Source organism: Camellia sinensis, chromosome 14 (assembly GCF_055761805.1).
Source record: "Camellia sinensis isolate YWXY chromosome 14, ASM5576180v1, whole genome shotgun sequence".
Lineage (NCBI taxonomy): Eukaryota > Viridiplantae > Streptophyta > Magnoliopsida > Ericales > Theaceae > Camellia > Camellia sinensis.
In genome coordinates, this window is record NC_138974.1 from 120,915,606 (window position 1) to 120,933,456 (window position 17,851).

Consider the following 17,851-nt stretch of genomic DNA (forward strand, 5'->3'; position numbering starts at 1 on the left):
ATGCTGTTTGGCTTTTATGTCTGAATGTTTTCTATACTACCTGCCCCGGCCGAGCACTGTTGGGACCTCGGGACCGAATAGATGCTCGGTCTGGTTCTGTACTGCTTTTAAATAGATGCTTTGTCTGATTCTGTACTGCTTGCCCCCGGCCGAGCATTGTTGGGGCTTCAGGGCCGAATTGATGCTCGGTGTGGCTTTGTACTGTTTGCCCCCGGCCGAGAACTGTTGAGACCTCTGGGCCGAACTGATGCTCGGTGTGGCTAACAGATGTGTGATATGGCTGTGCTTGAGTTTGTAAGTGGATCTTACTTAGGTCCAGGTTGGTTTTAAAAGAAAACAATTGTTTGCCCCCACCTGGAGCTAAGTAAGATTGGTACTGAAGATTGTGCTCTTAGATAGAACTGCTTAAGTCTGTTGCAACTTTGATAGTGCAGATGCGGTTGAATGAGATAAAGGCATGAAGAGGTGTCTTACTCAGGTCCAGGTTGGTTTGAAAAAATAATTGTTTGCCCCCATCTGGAGTTGAGTAAGACTAATGCTGGGAGTTTGCTCCTGATAGAGCCTGGTCACGCTTGTTCTAACTCTGTTTGTTTGAATCAGTACTGAAGTGTTGACGTGTTGGTACTTAAGGAATTCTGTGGATTCAAAGACGTTTACTTAAGATATGTTAGTGTGGTTTCCACCAAGCAATTCCACTTGGCTAAAGTCCAATTTAGTTGCCAAACATTATTCCACCAAGCAATTCCACTTAGCATGTTTGAGTGCTAACCAAAATTTAAATTCCGTCCAGTCGTTCTAAAACTAAGTCCATTTGGATTAAGACCAAAGTTAACTCCGTTTGATAAACATCAAAGCTAATTCCGTTTGGTAAGAACCAAAGCTAATTCCGTTTGATAAATATCAAAGCTAATTCCGTTTGGTAAGGACCAAAGCTAATTCCGTTTGGTAAGAACCAAAGCTAATTCTGTTTGATAAACATCAAAGCTAATTACAAGAATTCAATAAGTTTAAGAGAAATGTGTAAGCATTTGCATTGGTCAACAGATAAATGCCTTTACATTCTGATAGAGAAGTTGGGGGATAATTCTATTGATAGTATTTCTTGAGATTTGCTACGTTCTAGGGCCGAGGTATAGCTCTGCCTTTCAGATCCTCTAGGTAGTAAACTCTATTTCCTACAACAACTGTGACTTTGTACGGACCTCCCAGTTAGGCCTAAGTTTGCCCTCACCAGGCACCTTTTTGTGATCCATAACTTTCCTCAAAACCAGTTCTCCTGGTGTAAATTGCCGTGGGAAAACTTTTTGGTTGAAACTCTTGATGAGCTGCTCCTGATACACTACAAGTCTGATCAGTGCTGCTTCTCTTCGGTCTTCTGCCATATCTAGTGCTTGTGCAATAGCTTCCTCGTTACTGGCGCTCTTAAACAATTCAGACCGAAGGGTTGGGAGGCCGACTTCGAGTGGGATGACGGCCTCCATTCCATAAGTTAATGAGTAAGGTGTTTCCCTCGTTGATCGCCGTGCTGTGGTTTGGTATGTCCATAGCACGTGGGGTAACTCTTCAACCCATTTTTCTTTGGCCTGTTCAAGCCGTTTCTTTACTCCGTTGATGATAGTTTTGTTTGAGGCTTCTGCCTGTCCATTGCTTTGCGGGTACCCTGGAGAAGAGTTCCTATACTCAATCCTGAGGTCGGCACAAAATTTTCTGAAGATTTTTCCATTGAACTGCGTTCCATTATCCGCAATCAGTACTCGCGGGATACCAAAATGCACCACCACGTTTCGCATGACAAACCGCTTTGTATCCGCTTCTTTGATATTTGCCAATGGCTCGCCTTCAACCCACTTAGTAAAATAGTCAGTTGCAGCAATGAAGAATTGCCTGTTCCCAGTGCCTCACACCAATGGTCCGACAATATCCAGACCTCATTGGGCAAAGGGCCATGGGCTGGTAAGTGGGGTGAGAGTTTTGGCTGGTTGATGAATGAATAGAGCAAACCTTTGACATTTATCACACTTCTGTATGTACTGCTGAGCATCTTGTTGCATTCGTGGCCACCAATACCCGTGAGTGAGGGCTCGATGCGCCAGCGATCTTCCGCCGACGTGGCATCCACAAATCCCATGGTGAATTTCGTAGAGAACATTCTCGCCCAGATTTGGATGCACACATAGAAGATAAGGGCCAAGATAGGAGCGTTTGTACAGCTTCCCGGATGGTGAGATCCAAAACCGAGCTGACTTATGTTTGACTTTGTTGGCTTCCTTTTTATCTTCGAGGAGAGTACTAGATTTTAGAAAAGCAAGTATTGGATCCATCCAGCTCAGCTCTACGCTGTTGCAGAGGACTGGAGATGCAATGCTTGGCTCTGGCACGAACTCAACCCAAACTTTTCTGGCATTTTTGGTATCCATTGATGAGTCGAGACAGGCCAGAGCATTAGCATGGCTGTTTTTGTCTCGACTAATTCGTTCCACTCGTATGGATTGAAACTTTTTGAGTAAGTCTCTGGCTTTGCCTGCGTACATGGCCATTCTTTCATCCCGTGTTTCATAGATCCCAGAAAGCTGGTTTACCACTAGCTGTGAATCGCTGAAAAAAAGAAGCTGTTCCGCACTACATAAGTCAGCCAACAACGCTTCGTATTCTGCCTCGTTGTTCGAAGCCTTCTAACCGAGCCTGAGAGGCTGTTCCCAGATAAATCCTTTTGGTGAGATAAGCACTACTCCTATCCCCGAACCTCGGTTATTGGACGACCCGTCAACATAGAGCTGCCAGATGTTTCCAACAAAGAGTTTCCTAGCTTCCGAAGCGCAGGGCTTTCCTTGTTCGGTGATGTGTGGCACCTGTGCCAAACTTGGATTCCCTGGTTCGGTACTCTGGGTAGAAGCAAATTCTGCAATGAAATCTGCTAAGACCTGGGCCATAATTGCTGTCCTGGGCTGATACCAAATGTTAAACTCGTCAAGTTCTACCGCCCATTTTGTTGTTCTGCCAGAGAAATCAGCTCGGCTAAATACAGATCTAAGGGGGAATTCAGTGAGGACATTGATGGTATGACCCTGGAAGTAATGTTGTAACTTCCTCGAGGCGATAAGCAGCGCGTAAGCTAACTTTTCCAATGGTAGATACCGTGTCTCGGCATCTAGTAAAATCTTGCTAACGTAGTACACAGGCCTCTGTTCCTTGTTAACTTCTCGAATTAATACTGCGCTTACAGCATGATCTGAGACTGCTAGATAGAGATACAACTCCTCTCCTGGCTCTGGAGTGGACAGAAGGGAATGTGTACTGAGGTATCTTTTGAGGCTTTGCAGTGCTTCGGTGCACTCGCTACTCTATTCAAATGCTGCCCTTTTCTTCAAAAGCTGGAAGAAGGGCTTCATCCGATCTGAAAATTTGCTGATGAACCGATTTAGTGCGGCCGCCATTCCGGCCAGTTTCTGCAACTCCTTAGCCTTTGTTGGTACTTCAAGATCTTGTATTGCTTTTATTTGGTCCGAATTTGCCTCAATTCCTCTGCGAGTGACCATATATCCCAAGAACTTCCCTGTTCCTACCCCGAAAGCGTATTTCGAGGCATTGAGGCGAAGCTGATGGTCTTTTAGTATGCCAAAAACTTCTCACAAGTCTGTAAGATGGTCTGTAGCGAGCTTGCTTTTGATTACCATATCATCTATATAAGCTTCCATGGTTTTCCCGAGTTGGTCTTTGAACATCCTAGTGATCATCCGCTGGTAGGTTGCTCCGGCGTTCTTAAGGCCAAACGACATCACTTTGTAGCAGTAGGTTCCTCTCGGTGTAATAAATGCTGTCTTTTCTTGATCCGAACCGAACAGTGGCATCTGATGATAACCGCTATAAGCGTCCAGAAAGCTCATGCGCTCATGCCCTGCTGTTGAGTCTACTAGTTGATCAATGCGAGGCAGCAGAAAGCTATCTTTAGGGCAGGCTTTGTTCAAGCAAGTGAAGTCAACGCAAACTCTCCATTTTTCGTTCTTCTTCTTGACTACACCTGTGTTAGACAGCCATTGCGGGTACTGAACTTCTCTGATTGCTCCTGAAGCTAGGAGTTTTTTGACTTCGGCAATTACTGCTTCGGTGTGCTCAACTGAGAATCTCCGACTTTTCTGCACAATGGGCCGAGCTGAAGGGTTGATGTTGAGCTTGTGGCAAGCAAATTCTGGGTCCAACCCTGGAGTATCATATGCTGACCATGCGAATACCTCCATATTTTCCCTCAGCAATTCCAGCAGCTGAAGTTTCTCATCAGCGCCTAGTGAGGTACCGATAAGGAAGTACTTTTCTGGGTCATCCTCTTTTACTAGGACTCTCTCCAAATCCTCTACTATCTTTTCCTCTAGGGCTCCCCCTGCGTCTTCTAAGACTGGTTGTTCGGCCATCTCTACTGTCTGTACCTGATTGTAGAGCTGCTTTGCCTTTAGTGCCGCCATGAAGCAATGTTTAGACGCAACCTGATCCCCTGAGATCTGCTCTACTCCGTGTTCCGTTGGAAAACGGATAAGCTGGTGGTAAGTTGAAGGGACCGCCTCCATTTGATGAATCCATGGACGGCCAAGTATGGCTTTGTAAGGAAATGGTGTATTAATAACCAGGAACTCTATTTGGAGGGTTTTCGTTCCCGCCACGATTGGCAACACTATTCTGCCAAGCGGCCATTCTGGCTGTGAATTGAAGCCAACCAACGGGGCTGCCGCTGGGGTGAGGTGCTGCTCGGAGAGACCAAGCTTTCTGAACAAGTCATAATACAAGATGTCTGCTGCACTACCTTGATCTACCAGGACTCATTTTACATCAAATCGTTTTTCGATTCCCACAGTTATAATTAATGCATCAGTATGTGGGTGGTTTATGCCCTCTAAATCTTTTCTAGTAAATGAAACAGTGCACAAGGGGGATTTAGGTACTGTATGTACCTTTTTCGATGCAGGTTCCACTGTCATGACCTGCTGAATTTGTGCAACCTTAGCAATCTCTTCTTTTAGTGTCTCCTCAGATTCTTGAGTTGCTGTTCCATGGATCACATTTATTATCAACCGAGGTGGATGCTCAACATTCGGTTCTGGTGGTGGGTTCCCCGGTTCGGTGACTTCCTTATCCTGATCAATGTAGTCCTGGAGGTGCCCAGCCGCTACTAAGTCTTCCAAGTGTTGTTTCAGTGCTTTGCAGTTTTGAGTCATGTGCCCCCTATCTTGATGGTAAGTGCATCTGAGCTTCTGATTGCGTCGAGCCGGATCTCTCAACATTTTCAGGGGCAAAACAAAGAAGGGCTCTCTCTATCTTTTCCAAGATTCGATAGATTGGCTCTTTGAACACAGTCACAACGGCTTCGTGGGATTTGGACTTATCCACTTCATTCACTGCGATCCCTCTGTGTTCTCCTCGATCTGTTCTCTTCTTGTGCCGAGCTGTTTGTTCTGTTGACGCTACCTCAATGGGGATCTGATCGTCTTCGAGGCGAGCGCACTGCTCGATCCTGGCACGTAAGTCTTTTAATGCTGTGGTTGGGCGCTTGGTAAGTGATTGCCTTAACTTATTTTCCGGGCGCAGGCCATGTTTGAAAGACAAAACGACCATCTGCTCACTACACACATTTTCCTCCAGATCGTTGTATTCTTCCCAGTACCTCCTAGCATAATTGTGTAGCGTTTCTTCCTGCTCCTTTCGAAGGCCGAACAGTGTATCCGACTCTTTCGGAATCTTAGTGTTGGAGACGAACCTAGCTAAGAACTCTTCGGAGAGTTGCTTCTAGCCACGAATCGATCCAGTGGGGAGTCAATCGAACCATCGAAGTCTGGTCTCTCCCAAGCTAGATGGGAAGACTTTGCACATCAGTGCCTCATCTCGGCTCCATAGAGACATCATTTGTCTGTAATGGCTAATATGCGTCAGCGGGTCCGACTTTCCATCGTATGAAGTGAACTTTGGTGGGGTGAATTTCTTTGGAGGCCTCATGGCTTCAATTTCCGAGGAGAATGGTGAGGAGACGAGCCTATCCAGCGCTCGGTGTTCTCTCTGGTGAATAGTACAGTCCAGGTGATCCTGATGTTATTCGTTCTGTTTGTTGCCAATCAACCAAGTACGAAGGTCTTGTGGGGGGTACTCAGTTTGCTGACTGACTGTCTTCTACTTCTTAGCCCTTCTCTGGCGTGACCCACGGGTGTGACTGCTTGTCACTTCACTCTGTACCGGGATAGGCTGGCTTCGTTGCCTAGACTCATTTCTAGGGAATTTTTTCACTGGTGGTTCTCTGGATGAGCTCCTTCGTGGCAGACGAGAGGGTTCTACTTCTATCCTTTTTTCCGTCGGATCACCTAGTACCCTTTTAAGTTAGGCTTTCAGCTCCTGTATCTCTATCCCCATGGAGTCTATGATTCGATCTCTATAGTCCTTTTCCAGAAGAAAGTGATGAGAAGGACCTCCAGCGAAGGGTAATCAATGCTTAACGGATTCAAGAGTCCGGTTGTTGTTTCTAGTTTGTTCTTCCAGAACTGTCGGGAGTGCCAAACCTTTGTCCTTCGTCTTCTCCGTCTGTGGAGTATGTGTTGAAGGCGGAACGTCCTCAATCCCCATCGCCGGAACTGGGTGCAGAGCTTAGAGATGAAGTGATCCACATTCACCGCACCAATTGTGCGTATCGGATTCTGCACTAGATGAAAGTGGATCGGGGCCCCGCACTTGGTTGGATTATCCAGTGACTGAGGTTCTTGCCACGAGAAGCACCGTTAGAGTTGCTCGGCCGGGGTTGGCCGAATAACCCCTCCGGTGTGGGAATTAGTGATCGAAGAAGAAGTGTATATAGAGTTGAGTCTATCTCTAAGTGTGATTTTGCTTGGAATAGTTTAGTTACCTTCAATGTGAAGTTCATGTAATATATATAGGGTTCCTTGCTTGCTTTTCAAGATAGGTTCTTGGAGCTTGGATGCTGCTAGGTGTCCTTTTAGCGTTGGTCAAGGTAGGGGACCACCTGGTAGTTGTCATTGAATGCATATACTCATTGTAGTCATGCTGATAACAAATCACATTCCTTTGATTCAACAACTTCTGTGATTCTAGGTGTAGAGGACCAGCTGAGGTGGCAACTTGCACATGCACACGTTCACAACTTCCACATTTTCCTGTGAGGTTCTCTCTGCTCGGTATCTTAGTACCTCGGCTCGGCCTTATTCAAAGCTTCCGTTGGGACGGGCTGGTCTATTCGGATATCTTAGTGTGGGCTCGGCCCACATCTGTTCGGCCCAAAGGTTCGGTCCTGCAACTCGGCTTAGCCCAGCGTCGCAGTTGGATTTGCCTTTCCACTGCGGGTTTGGTCCAAGTGCTTGAGGACTTGGGTAGACTGTTGATCATGGAGTTGGGCTCAATTGGCTTGCCCATATATTCATCTAATCCTTTTGAACTTGGGTTTTATTAGATTGGGCCGGCCTAAGGCTCGGATCCGACCCATTTCATATTCAGCCCCTTCAAAATTGGTTTTAAATTTTTTTTATTCCGTTCGATTAAAATAATTAGTAGCCATTCCATTGTTGCGGTAGAAAGTCAATTCCAAAGAAGCCACCCAAATTAATTAAGACTCTTGTGATTTTTGATTAATGACTTATTCAAGTGTTAGTTATGATTTAATTATGTTTTGATTATATATATTGTGGTATTAGTTATTATTCAGTTGCAGCTGCAAAGGCAATTAGCACAAGGAAGACCAGATGTGGCAATCGAGCTGCAAGTTCATCACAAGAGTGTATAACAATAGCATGCAATTAATTCTCTTGTAATAATGTGTTTGTACATAATAGTTGGTTAATCAAAACGTAATAAATCAATTCTGTTTTCAATCATTGATCAATAATATCTTTGTTAGATTCTCTCTCTACTCTTCTCTTTCTTGGTTATACATACTATTATTTTGGTTATAACTCAAAGCCTTTTTTTTTTTTTTTTTTTTGAACAACCAAAGACAATTAAGAAGCCATTAAGGAGAAGAAGAAGACACATCATTTCTAAGAAGAGCATTAAGAGCTTCAGGTGGATTGGCAACCTAATCCAGAGCCAAGCTATTACAAGCATGAGCCTTTGTCAACCAGTGAACGGCACGATTGTTTACTCTAGGTGTCCATCGTAACTGCAGATTTCCTCGGAGTCTAACCTGGCGAATATCTAGTATGTAGGCGAGAATCTCCCAAGGCGGAACCGTCTTTGAGACCCCCAGCTTTATGACTTCTTGGTTATCACTTTCGATAGTGGTTAAGGTGAGGTTGCAGGCTTGCTCCAGGAGAGCTGCCATGCGCACTGCATGGGCTTCTGTAACAAAGGCAGAGGAGGAGCTAAAGAAGGAGACTAGTCCGTCCACAAGTCGGCCTTCGGAGTCACGGAGAATAGCAGTAGCTGAGGCTATGTTTCGATTAGTGCTGAAACTTGTGTCACAAATAATTTTGAACTCCCCAGCTGGAGGTGGATGCCATCCTTGCTCCCTAAGAAGAGCGGGGGTGAGGCACTCGACGATGGGGGAAATATCACCAGAGTGCTGGTGTTGGTCTTCTATCCATGCCTGAGTTATTCTTGAGGCAATGGCTGGTGGGTTGATTGGGAGGTTGTTGAATATGAACTCATTCCGAGCCTTCCAAATATACCACCCTGTGAAGAAAATTTTGCTCAATAGATTACTCCCTATCCTAGCTCTTTTTTCTACCTCCAACCATTGAGCCGTCCATTGCACTATAATGAGTACAGTTCCTTTCTCCATTCTAAGGTTAAGCATACTGCCAAACCACACAGCTTTAGTCCATGGGCAATCAAAGAGCATATGTTCCATTGATTCATCGTCCTTCAAGCAGATGGGGCAGATCCGAGATTGGGAGCAGTGACGTTTGTGGAGATTGATTTTTGTAGCCACGAGGTTCTTATACGCTCGCCACCAAAAGTGTTTGATTTTTTGGGGAACTGCCACTTGCCAAATTGACTTCCAAAAACCAGTAGGGACTTGGAAAGAGCTGGATGGTTAGTTCCGAGACCCTTCCTGCCTAAAGGACTTAGCGATCCAATAACCAGATTTAATAGAATACACCCCTGATCTAGTTGGTTGCCAAACCAGTGCGTCTGCTCTGTCCTCCAAAGAGATAGGAATAGATTGAATTGCTTGACATTTCTTCTTTGAAAAAAACTGAAGTAGATGTCCAATTCGCCACTTTTTATGAACGGAATCAATGGCATCCGCGACACGCAACACATTGGAATTCAGAGGTTTTAGAGAAGAGAGTTGAAAAAGTCTTGCATCTGGGATCCATTTGTCTTCCCAGAAGCGAATGGATTGGCCATTGTGCACTTCCCATCGAGTCCCTTTGTGGAGGAGGTCCCTCCTATGAAGCAAGATATGCCAAGCCCAAGAACCTCGTGCTCCTCGAGAAGCTGTTAGAAAGGTAGATTGTGTAAAGTATAACCCCTTATACAAACGGACCCAATAGGATTCAGGATTAGAAATCAATCTCCATCCTTGCTTTGCAAGCATTGCTTGATTGAAAGCCGAAAAATCCAGGAACCCTATGCCCCCATGGAACTTTGATAAACACATAGACTCCCAAGAAGCCCACGGAATGCCTTTGTTCGTTGGGTCGCCTTTCTACCAAAAATTCCTAATGACCGTATTAAGTTTATTACAGAGAGATTTCGGGAATATGAAGCAAGCCATAGCATAGGCTGGGATTGCTTGAGCTACCGCCTTGATTAAAACTTCTCTCCCGACATGGGAAAAGGGGTTTATTTTTCCATCCTTACAGCTTTGAAGACACTCAGTCTACCAAAAACGCATAGGCTTCGGATTTGGATATACCCTACCATGTTGGAAGCCCCAGATATTTCACATTCTGTCTAGCCAAAGGGATACCCAACTCCCTACAAAGCTGGTCTTTTAACTCAGCAAGAGCATTGGCCGAGAAGAATGCCTTTGATTTTTCAAGGTTAATGATTTGGCTTGAAGCTTCGCTGTAAAGTCACAGAAAATGCATCATTTGGGAGCATTCCGAGTTGCTGGCCTTGAGGAACAAAAGAACATCATTCGCAAAGAAAATGTGGGACAAAATAGGGCAAGTCCTTTTCATTCGAAGGCCTAATATAACCTTGTTCTAAATACCCCCAGCGATTAATTTAGAAAGTATTTCAACTACACGAATGAAAAGGTAAGGAGATAAGGAGTCGCCTTGTCGAAGCCCACATGAAGGAGTAAAGGAAGCTTTATTCTCGCCATTCGCAACAACGAAGAATTGAACCGTAGTGACACAGTCCATCACCCAGTAGATCCAAGTATCACGAAAGCCCAATCTTTCAAGCACTGCCTTGAGGAAGTCCCATTAAATGCGACCATAAGCCTTATTAAAGTCTAATTTCAAAACCAGATGAGCATGCCTACCACCTTTTTTCTGCCTCAAAAAATAAAACCCCTCATGTGCCAGCAGGATGCTGTCTTGAATGAGCCTACCAGGTATAAAGGCCGCCTGTTGTGGTGAGATAAGCTTGGTGAGAAAAACCTCAAGCCTATTAGCCAAGATTTTGGTAATGATCTTCATTTTGAAGTTGCAGAGGCTGATAGGTTTGTACTGGGATAGCTTTTCTGGTGTAGCTATTTTTGGGATCAACACCAAGTTGGTATGGTTTCATTCTCTAGGAACATGTCCCCCAAGGAAAAAACTTTTGATGGCCAAACACACTTCTGGGCCCACAATTTCCTAGTATTTTTGATAAAAGATGCCTTGAAAACCATCAGGTCCAGAGGCCTTGAGCGGGCTGAGCTGAAAGGCAGCTACTTTGATCTCTGTATTAGTGACCAGTTTAACGAGATTCGTATTCATTTTAGTAGAGACTACCGTTGTGACTGAGGACAGAACGTCATTGAAATCTCGATCAGCAACGGTTTGGAAAAGAGTTTGAAAATAAGTTGCAAGATGCTCGTTAATCTCTTCCTCCGTTTCCAAAACTATCCCTGCCTTTGTCTTGAGTGTGGTTAATTGGTTCCTTTGGCGTCTTTCAATCACTGTCGCATGGAAGAAAGAAGAGTTCATATCTCTATATTTGAGCCAATTTACCTTGGAATGCTAGTGTTGGTACATTTCTTCACATTCTAGAGCAGCTTCAAGATCCTGCTGCAACTCCCGGGTTTTTTCCATTTTGTCATCTGAATATGGGCATGCTTGGATAGCCTGAATTTTTGTCTTCAAATTCTTAATCTTAACTCGATTATCCTCGAACTTTGACTTGCCCCAAGAGGAAAGTGCGCAGCTATATCTTTTCAGTTTCAGAGATAGACGCACCATAGGTGGTCCTGAAAGACCTTCAGCCCAGGATGAGTTTATAATCTCGGCACACTCACCATGAGTTGTCCACATAGATTCGAACTTGAAGGTACGCGGAATTTTTTGAAAGGAATATAACAGTGTAGTAGCAAGGGGCAGTGGTCAGAGCCTATAAGGGCTTCATAGAACACCTGAGCAAAGGGAAACAATTGTCGCTATTCCACTATAGCCATTGCTTTATCTAGCCGCTCCCTGATGTTGGTGTTCCCTCCTTGGTTATTGGTCCAAGTGTATGGGGCTCCTTTGAATTCAAGGTCCATTAGTTCACAATTTGCCATGAAGTTTTGGAAAAATTGTATCCGAACTCGATTACCTCCCCCCGAGCCTTGCTTTTCCCATGACCATCCAATTTTGTTGAAGTCCCCCAAATAGAGCCAGGGATATCCATTTGTCTCTGCCATATTCTGAAGATTGTTCTAGAAAATTTTCCTATCATTTCAGCGGGGAGGTGCATATACAAAACTAACAAGCCAAGCAGTAGCAGCTCCCGTTGTCGTGAGGACACATCAAAATAGATTATGAGATTTCGCTCTAACATGAAGGTCGACTTCGTCGTTCCACCATAGTGCTAATCCTCCCGCGATACCCATAGGATCCACATAGTAGGAATAAGAGAAGTGGAGACATCTCTTGATCTTTTCAAGTAAATATTGTTTATTCTTGGTTTCCATAAGAAACATTATTGCAGGACGATGGGTTTGACATAACCCTCGGAGGATTTGGACTGTCATAGGTCGCCTGAGCCCCTGACAGTTCCAGCTAATGATCAACATCAATCATGTGGCGATTTAGGGCACGCCATCGTAGTGCATTCAGAGGGTTCAGAATCATTTTTAGGGAAAGTACTAGCAATTTGTGAGAGACAATCCTCCCCGACAACATTAAAGGAAAGAAGTGGAAACAAACAGGTTTGGCTTACCACGTCTTAGATGGTCACCTTCACCAGAACTGAGCCCTTCGAAATATCCCCCTGCTGACCTCTGGGTCGACCCCTATTGACTTTCTTGTTACTCACACCAACTGGGGGAATGTGTGTGGGACTGAGTGTTGGCTGGAATTTGGTCTAATCTAGAGCTGCCAATAGAGATAGTGGATTTTGCTGCGAAGCAGTGCTTGGTCTGCATCGCTAGAAACCTTTCTTTTGAGGGACAAGTGTTGGAGTGCCTCTGTCAACCCCCCTTCTAGGACTTGGGTAATGCATAAAAGAGGTGTTTTAGTAGATGGGTTACATAGTAACAAGGTTTTAGGAAGTGGGTTGTTCTCAATAGTAGACAAGGGCTCCTGGCCAGGGCCTATATCTAAAGCTTGAGAGGGCCCAGAGTAGTTTGGGCTGTCTGGTGGTTCTGTAACAAAATAGGTTGAGACCTTAACAGAGCCCACAGTCACATTAGTAGTAACACCAGGGATTGGAGGAAGGCCCATTCCGGGATTTGGCCCACTATCTTTGTGAAGGGCCACAGAACTTAAAAGCCTTTCCTGGCCCATCGGTTCCAAAAGAGGGGACGTGAGGCCAACGGAATTGTTGGTAGAAGTATGCTTTTGTCCACCATCTTTTTGCAGTGTAGTGAGATCAGAGCCTCCACGTGGCATTCGAGGCGTAGTGGTAGTCTGATTCTGATCCTGGGATACGATGGTGTATGTCTCTGTCACAGTACGATTTTGTGATCGTGGTTGTGGTTGTACCAACAAACCAGGCTGCTCTGTTCCATGATCATCACGCTCCGGTGGTAATGAGGGTTCCGATGCCCGTGAGGTTTTCCGGCTTGAAAAGAGTGGGGCTAAACTTGCTTCCAGTGCATTAATTTTCTGGCGATAGTGCTCAGTAGGGAGTTCCATGCTTCCAGCCATGCTCGTTTTCAACTCAGGACCATAACCAGAGGAGGTGCCTTGTTTTTTAGAAACGAATTTGCAGGTATTGCTCTCGTGCCCCAATCTGCCACAGTCATAGCAGAAGTTCGATAACTTTTCATATTTAAAGGAGAGCCATGTATCAGGAATCCCCGGGCCCCGTTGAAGCCATATTCCCTTGGGTAGAAGCTATTGTGTGTCAATCTCCACCGGAAGCCGTAAGAAACTCCGATACAATAACAGACCTTCTGTGTGGGCTTCCACTCGAACCAGTCTTCCAATTGTATTGTCCAGGATCTCGCCATTTTGTTTGGTTAATTTTTGAATAGGGAGTCCGTGGACTTGCACCCAAAATTGACTCCATTTGAAATCTAGTTGCTTCACTGAGCATCCCGGCGAGAGGGGTTGAAGGACTAGGAGCCACCCCATAACTGACCATGGGCTGTCACGGAGAACTCGGTGTCGGTCTTCCCCGTCACTGAACTAAAATAAGAAAATATTATTGGTCCAAGGTGAGATAGAGAGCTCACCTCGAGTATGCCAAGCTGCTCGAACAATGTTTGCCACGGTTGCTTTGTTAGGAGTTTTTGGGGCTAAGAGTTTTCCAATGAGGCACAGATTTGAGATGTCTTCACTTTCCCCATTGCCTTTCTCCAAGGACAACCCTTGGGCAATATGTGAGGAAGAGAGAGATGGAGTTTGGATTTGGTGGTTTTGTATCACAAATATACCTCCTGAAGTATGTTTAAAATATAAATTGCCCGCTATGATTTTGAAAATTACATCACATCCCTTCAAGTGTCTAATCGTATAAAATAACTCCTTTTATTAATAAATTATTAAGTCAATTAATAATTTTTAATGTTATCAGAAATTTATTTCAATTAACAATTCAAGTAATTTTATTATTGTATAAAAAAAAGTAGTTAGGAATGTCATTTTTTATGTTAATTTTGTTAAATAAAAAATTCTGGCAAAGGAGTTTTTGTAATTTTCAAAACTATAGGGACAATTCGTATTTTAAATAAATCTTAAGGAGTGTATTTGTCATTTATCTTCTTTTTTTTATATATATATTTTTTCAATCAAGACTCCCATAGGATTGAGTGGTAATTTACATTTGTGAAAATCAACCCCACAAATGTCATAACTTGCAAATGGCACACGCTTTTAAAGATGTGTATTATATAATTTACCCATTAATTACCCTTATTTTATTATATTTACAAATTCTGACATATTAATGTGTCAATTTTTTGTAATACACTTCTATATTTATAGAGTATGCTATTTTGACATATTATAGCACAACTTGAATTGTAAACAAAATTAGTGAGTTAAGATTTATTATTTTTTTACATGGACATGAATATAATTCAATAAAATAAATATTAAACAGGTTAGATTAGTGTCGAACCAACATAAAGTGAAATTAATTTAGATAACTCATTTAAAAAAAAAGAGAGTAACAAATGTTAATGTTATTCTAGTAAGTGGTATCATGACATTTGTTAATGTATGATGTAACTTCATACAGCTAATTTAAAAAGTAAGTAAAATATAATTTAAGGTGTATGTAATTTATTGGGTAAAAAAAAAAAATACACATCTTGAGATTTTTTTTTCAAAAATTAATTATTCTTTATAATTTTAAAAATTATGTCATGTCGTTTTTGATCACATAATAAGCCTCCGCTTGGGAAGTTAGTTGGCTTTTTAGCTTTTTGGCTTTTTTGGTTATTTGAGCCTAGGCTCAAAAGCTTGGTTTGGGAAGGACTTTTTGACTTTTTTGACTTTTTTTGTGAGAGAAGAGTGTAATGATTATGGGTTGGATGTGATGTCTTGTTTGTTGTGGCTCAAATAGCCTATTCTGCCTTTTGTAGCTCAAAGAGTCCAAATGAACTCTTCCCAAACGACGCCTACATAATCTCTTTTACTAATCAACTGTTACTCAATTAATAGTTGTGGGTATGGAAATTCAAGCCCAACCCAAGTAAAGATATGGACCCAAAAATATTTATGCAAGGCCCAAGCTAAAATGAAAGGCCGACCAGATTTACGGCATATTAGCAGAAAACAAGATATGATTAGACTGGCATGGAAACAACCGTCAGATCAACTTGGATCCAACGGACAAGGGTCATGGCAAGGAACAACACCGTCAAATCAACTCAGATCCTACGATCATCTGGCAATGCAACTTGATCACTATGGTCTGACAATAGGATAATCGTCCGATAAATAGATATCGGACAGTCCACAACAAATACAAGTTGATCACTAATAAAAGTTGTCAAAAGAGATCAACGGTTCAGCATAATGGATTAATCAACTATGAAATGAGAACCAGGTAAAGAAGATATGACTGACCAAGGCAACCCAAAAAATATCCAAAAACTCTCATTTCAATTATTATAATTAAGATTGTTTGATCAAATTACTAACTTGATCATCAGAGAGTCAAGTTAGAATAATTACTAAATTTGATTTCTCTTGCAGATAAAGGAGTTAGTGCATCATCTCGCTAATTCCGTGTAGAGACAATTTCACTATCCACAATAGTTTTAAATATTTTTCCGTTAATAGTTCTTATAATTTTTTTGTAATATAAAAGAGTAGCTAAGAATTTCATATTTTTCCATTATACTCTATTAAATAACAAATTCTAATAAGGGAGTATTTGTAATTTTTAGAATCACATGAAGCAATTCAAATTTTAATCAAATATCAGGAAATGTATCTGTAATTTATCAAAAAAATAATTTTTTTATTTTTAATTGAAGATAATATATTTTTTATTTAGTAAAAAAATTTAGGATAAAAAAATACTTGAGATTTGGAAAAAAAATACATCACGTTCCAAAAGTTTTTCATTTCAAATTCTAGGACTTTTATGATGATTAATAATTTTTAGGATAAATTATAAATACACTTTTGAGATTTGATTAAAATACAAATCACTCTCTATAGTTTTGAAAATTACATTCTATCCCATGAGATTTTTAATTTCATAACAAATCACCCATTTAATTAATAAATCATTAAGTCAATTAATAATTTTTAATGATGTTAGAAATATATTCCAATTAATAATTTAAATAATTTTATTATTGTTTACGAGATTAATTATAAATTTCATTTTCTTAATTAATTCTGTTAAACAAAAAATTCTAACAAAAGAATATTTGTAATTTTCCAAACATCAAAAAATAATATTTATTTTAAACAAACTTTAAAAGATGTATTTATAATTTATCCTAATTTTTAACCGAGTTTTCCATTTTTGGTAACTTTCAATTTCGTCATTTCACTATCCCGATTCATAATATTTAAAAGGAGTTGATGGTTTCCCATTTTATCATTTCACTATCATAATAATTCATAACTAAAACCACTTCAAAAAATAATCAAACACAACAGTAGTCTTAATCAACATTAATGTACTAGTCTCGTTACTATAACGAACTTCATTTACACAACAGTAGTCTTAATCAACATTAATTTGCTAGTCTCATTACTATAATGAACTCCATTTTCAAACAATTTTTTTAATTTATGTTAATATAAAAAATACATTATATTAAATTTATTGCTTTTTTTAAATAATTTTAAAATTACATAACACATTATAATTAATAAATTATTTTTTTTTTGTTTTATATTAAAAATAAAATCTTACAATTTTTAAACCAATTCTATAATCTGATTCATAAGCTCCTCGCAACGATCCCACTTAAGCTTGAGGATGATATTGACCCTGTGATCCCAGATCCCACAATTATAAAAGGACTCAAACACCAAAATTCCTTCCACCCAAGTAGTAAAAATTAATGTTAAAACATTTTGAAAAATAAAAAATAAAAAAGATTCGCTTCAACAAAATTTTGAACATTACAAACCCCTTCGTGCTTTGCTACCTTCTGGAGCAAACTAAAGTTTTATTTATAATCATTAGGGCTAACTAAAGCTTTATTCATAATCATTAGACTAAATAAGTGGAGTTTTAGTATATTTAAACTTTTTTATTAAGATTTTAACGAGTTTAAACTCGAGCTCAATAAAAATTTAACGAACCGAACTCGAACTGAGTTGACTTGGACTTGACTCGAGCTCGAGTCTGAGTCTGTTCACGTGCTAAAAAATTTATAAATTTACAGTTGTGTATGAGACTAAAATTACAATTAAAACTTTGATTATACAATTATATATACAAGATATATAAACATATTAAGAAAACGAAGAATATTTTACTAAAATAATGTCTACCACCACTATTATATAAATATATTATCTATAGTTATTATTTACGTTTACATTGTTTAAATATATAAATAACATATTTATCTTATTTTTTATACATATTTTTACATTATTTAATATATATATATATATATATAACAAATGCTAAACCAGCCAACTAACGAGCCGAGCTTACGAGCCAAACTTTAGTATGTTTAGACTTGTTTATTAAAATTTTAACAAGCTCACAAAAAAAAAAAAAAAATTAATGAACAAAATTCGAACGAGGTCTTATTGAGCTGAGCTTGAGATTGGGCCTGTTCACGAATGGCTCTATTCATTTGCAGTCTTAATAATCACGCAATGACACTCGCTAGGACATCTAGACCATATAGTTATAATTT

At 40.9% G+C, this 17,851-nt stretch overlaps 1 protein-coding gene across 1 annotated transcript; it reads right to left on the minus strand.

Moving 5' to 3' along the window:
• Window positions 1–1,175: 1,175 nt before the first annotated feature.
• Window positions 1,176–2,537, minus strand: LOC145807268 (uncharacterized). The gene is made up of 2 exons (XM_082905227.1): window positions 2,002–2,537; window positions 1,176–1,884 (listed from the first exon to the last, which is right to left on the minus strand). Exons 1-2 carry the CDS (start codon window positions 2,535–2,537, stop codon window positions 1,176–1,178), a joined length of 1,245 nt encoding a protein of 414 aa, XP_082761353.1.
• Between the last annotated feature and the right edge of the window lie 15,314 nt (window positions 2,538–17,851).

Bases quoted from the DNA above. Each gene is read 5' to 3' on its own strand.
- LOC145807268 (XM_082905227.1), bottom strand. From the start codon at position 2,537: ATGGCCATGTACGCAGGCAAAGCCAGAGACTTACTCAAAAAGTTTCAA. The intron at 1,885-2,001 runs GTTTGCTCTATT...CACTGGGAACAG, and splicing joins AAGTGTGATAAATGTCAAAG to GCAATTCTTCATTGCTGCAA.